This window comes from Panicum virgatum, chromosome 9K (assembly GCF_016808335.1).
Source record: "Panicum virgatum strain AP13 chromosome 9K, P.virgatum_v5, whole genome shotgun sequence".
NCBI classification, from domain to species: domain Eukaryota; kingdom Viridiplantae; phylum Streptophyta; class Magnoliopsida; order Poales; family Poaceae; genus Panicum; species Panicum virgatum.
This window is the reverse complement of record NC_053144.1, coordinates 25,882,758-25,886,187: the sequence shown is the minus strand read 5'-3', so window position 1 is coordinate 25,886,187 and position 3,430 is coordinate 25,882,758. Positions and strand designations below refer to the sequence as shown.

The 3,430-nt window shown below is 47.2% G+C and overlaps 1 protein-coding gene across 1 annotated transcript; it reads left to right on the top strand.

Annotated features, from left to right (window-relative positions):
- Positions 1–1,670: 1,670 nt before the first annotated feature.
- LOC120650998 (BTB/POZ and MATH domain-containing protein 1-like) lies at positions 1,671–3,199 on the top strand. Its single transcript, XM_039928320.1, has one exon. It carries the CDS (start codon positions 1,786–1,788, stop codon positions 2,896–2,898), a length of 1,113 nt encoding a protein of 370 aa, XP_039784254.1. The 5' UTR covers positions 1,671–1,785; the 3' UTR covers positions 2,899–3,199.
- Positions 3,200–3,430: the final 231 nt, after the last annotated feature.

Below are 3,430 nucleotides of genomic sequence, written 5' to 3'. Positions count from 1 at the left end.
CTTCTACCTGGAGAAGGCTTTGTTCCAATCATCGGCGCCCAGCCCCGGCCAATCGTGCCCCTAGCCACCATGCAGCGATGCGCTCGAGCAGCTGTGCGGCCGGCCCCAACCACCGTGCCCCAGGCCGTTGCATCCTCAGCTGCCTGCGGTTGCTTAGCGGTGTGTCCAGCCCCGGCGAGCTACCCGTGCAGATCGCGCGCTGCCGCTCGTCCTTGTGCAGGCCGCCCCGCAGCTCCCCGCTCGCGGCGAGTCCTGGTAGCGGCCGCGACAGCGGAGACTGCGAGCCCACGGTGGCGGCGAGCCCCAGGGGCTGCGGCCGCGAGCCTAAGGGGCAGAGGCCGTGAGACCAGGGGCGGAGGCTGGGCAGAGGCTGCGAGCCACGACGGCGGCAAAGGGGAGCACTGCTCGCTGAGCTCTGGCGGTGGAGGGGATCACTGCTCGGTTGGGACTGTTAACTTTTCTATTTGTTGGGTGAAAGGTTATGAGAAAGATGTGTAACTAGTGGCAGGTGGGTAATTATTCTTACCAGCTTCTAAAATTAATGGAACACCTATTGAGGAGCTCAAAAAAAACCTAGAGTGGAGCTAATTTCTTATGTTCTGGAGTGGAGTGGAGCTAGTTGACCTGTTTGGGTATTTTTTCATGGAGTGAAGCTATTTTTGGTGGAATAAAGCTCTTAGAGATGGCAATGGATATCCAAAATCTGATGATTTTTACTTCATTAGGGTACGAATTTGGGTCAACTCTCAGACCCGTTGGTTTATTAATGAGCACAAAGTCCTACCTATTTGATTTGTGGGTACAGGTTTATTCCTACAACATCCGAACCCATAAACCCATGAATTTTTTAAATCCAATCTAACATAGTGCAATTGTCATTTTATTTTTTAAATTTTTTAATAAACTAAACATCTCTTCTCCTTCTCTTCTTATTTTAAAGATCCTTGAATATTTTGGTGGTGGATAGGATGTTGTTGCTTTACGGTTAGTATTTGTATTCCTACACGCTATAAATTTGATGCTTACTATATTAAATTTGTTAATTATGATAAAAACTAGTATAGTAAAGCGTAGACTCACGAGTTACCCGTGGGTACCTGTTAACTCAATGGGTATGAGTTTGGGTAAAATTTTAAACCCATCACGAATATGACTTTTTTAATGAGTCTAGATATTTTTTATGAGTTTGGATTTGGGATGGTAAAACCCGATGAGTTTGGGTTTCTACCCGTCGCCATCCCTAAGAGCTCTCTCAAACACCCTCTTATATGGGCTCCACACAAAAAGTGAGTGTGCACACAGACCCAGGCGAATGGGAGAGAAAAGTTGGTCATTAGCCCAACCTATGAATCCAAATATTCCACCTTGAGCTAATCCTCCGCCTACCAATTCAAAACTAAATATTAATTTTTAAAATTAGTTATGGGCTCATGTTCCAAATAGGGACCTAGACAGGGGTGTAATGGATGACTCTTAGATGCACCTTTAATTTTTTTTAAAAAAATTCTGTACTATTTTTTTCCAAAGTTACATCCCATTTTAAAAAAATAGTACATAATTTTAAATTAGAGGGAGAGTTAAAAGTGGACCTAAAGATCAACTATTTGCACCCTTTACCTAGCCTAGTGAGGCCCGGCCCATCCGAGCGAGCTCAACGCGTTTTTTTTTCTCTCTCCGTCCCTTCGTTCGCCGTCGCCGAGTTGTCGCCCCCCAACCCCAAAACCCTCGCCGCCGGCCGCCGGCCGCCGGCCGCCACTCCACCTCTCTGCATCGCATCCCGTCGCCATGACGAGTCCAGTATGCGCCGCCCTAGATGCCAACAGTTCCCTCTCCGCCTCGGCTATCGTCGCCGACGCCGTCACTGGCAGCCATCTGCTCCACGTCGAGGGCTACTCGCGCACCAGGGGGGTTCCCAATGGCATGTTCATCAGATCTCGCCCTTTCAAGGTTGGAGGCTGCTCCTGGTGCATCTCGTACTATCCTAATGGCGCCCGCCCCAACCACGCTGATTTCATATCCGTCTTTCTCGCACTCGACGAGACTGTCGCTCAGCCCATGAAAGTGCATGCTAAGTTCAGCCTACTCAATCAGGTCAGCAGACAAGGGCCTTCGCACACCCGAACCACAGCCTTGCTCGAGTACTCCGACCGTACTTCCGGGTACGGCTATGATCTCATCAAGAGGGAGTTCTTAGAGAAATCGGAGTACCTCAAGGACGACAGCATCAAGATCAAGTGCGACGTCATTATTTCCAAGGAGATCCATACGGAGGACAGGACTGCTGCACCTCCATTCGTCGTGGTCCCGTCGTCTGACATGCACATTCATTTCAGTAATCTCCTTGCAACTGAAGATGGTGCCGATGTCAAATTCAAAGTTGATGGGGAGACATTCAGAGCACACAGATACATTCTTGCTGTGCGTTCCCCTGTCTTCAAGGCCGAGCTTTTGGGAGCGATGAGAGAGAGCACCGCCGCCACTGGGGATTGTATACAGATTGATGATATGGTAGTTGAGGTGTTCAAGTCCTTGCTACACTTCATTTACAACGACTCGCTGCCAGAGATGGAGGGGCAAGAAGAGGCTCTGATGGCTCAGCATTTGCTGGAAGCAGCGGACAGGTATGACATGCAGAGGCTCAAGCTGATTTGTGAGGACAAGTTGTGCAACCACCTAGAAGTGAGCACCGTCGCAACCACACTTGCGTTGGCCGAACAACACAACTGCCAGGGACTGAAGGAGGCTTGCATTGAGTTCCTGATATCTCCTGATGCACTGGAAGCTGTCATGGCAACCGATGGCTTTGAGCATCTAACTAAAAGCTGTCCATCTCTCGTGAAAGAGTTAATGTCCGAGCTTGGTACCCGTTTGTACAAGAGAAGAAAGTTAAGAGCATGAGCTTATGTTTTTTTGCAGTCACTATCCAGAAAGATGTTAGTGGATAAGCCTCTATCAAGTACTAGTTTAGTTTGGAACAATCAGCTTGTTTTTAGTTCACTGCTTGTTTTTAGTCCTATATGTGTAGTCTCATCCTCAAAAGTAGGCAATGTATCACTGCTTGTTTTTAGTTCGGTAGTGTTATCCTTTGTGTGAAATTTCTAGCCATCATGTAAGGAACAATCAGTCCAATACCATATGCAGTAGTTAAGTTATAATCCTGCACAGTACCGTCGAAATAAAATATAATCAATTGATCTTTCGCACTGTGCTGGAAGCCAATTCAATTTCAGGTTGCACTGAGATTAATTTTACTTTTAGCTGCTTGAATGCATCAGCTCATTGCAAATGTTCATAGAGTCTCAGGGAAGACTAGGAATCTTTTTGCGCCACTGCTGATGGACTTTGTATGAAAGATTATAAAGTTATTCAGACTTTCTTGAAGTGGCAGTTATACACAGGTTAGTTGAATTGCTCTAATCTATAATCCTAG

Coding starts and splice junctions, on each gene's coding strand:
- LOC120650998 (XM_039928320.1), top strand. CDS start 1,786: ATGACGAGTCCAGTATGCGCCGCCCTAGATGCCAACAGTTCCCTCTCC.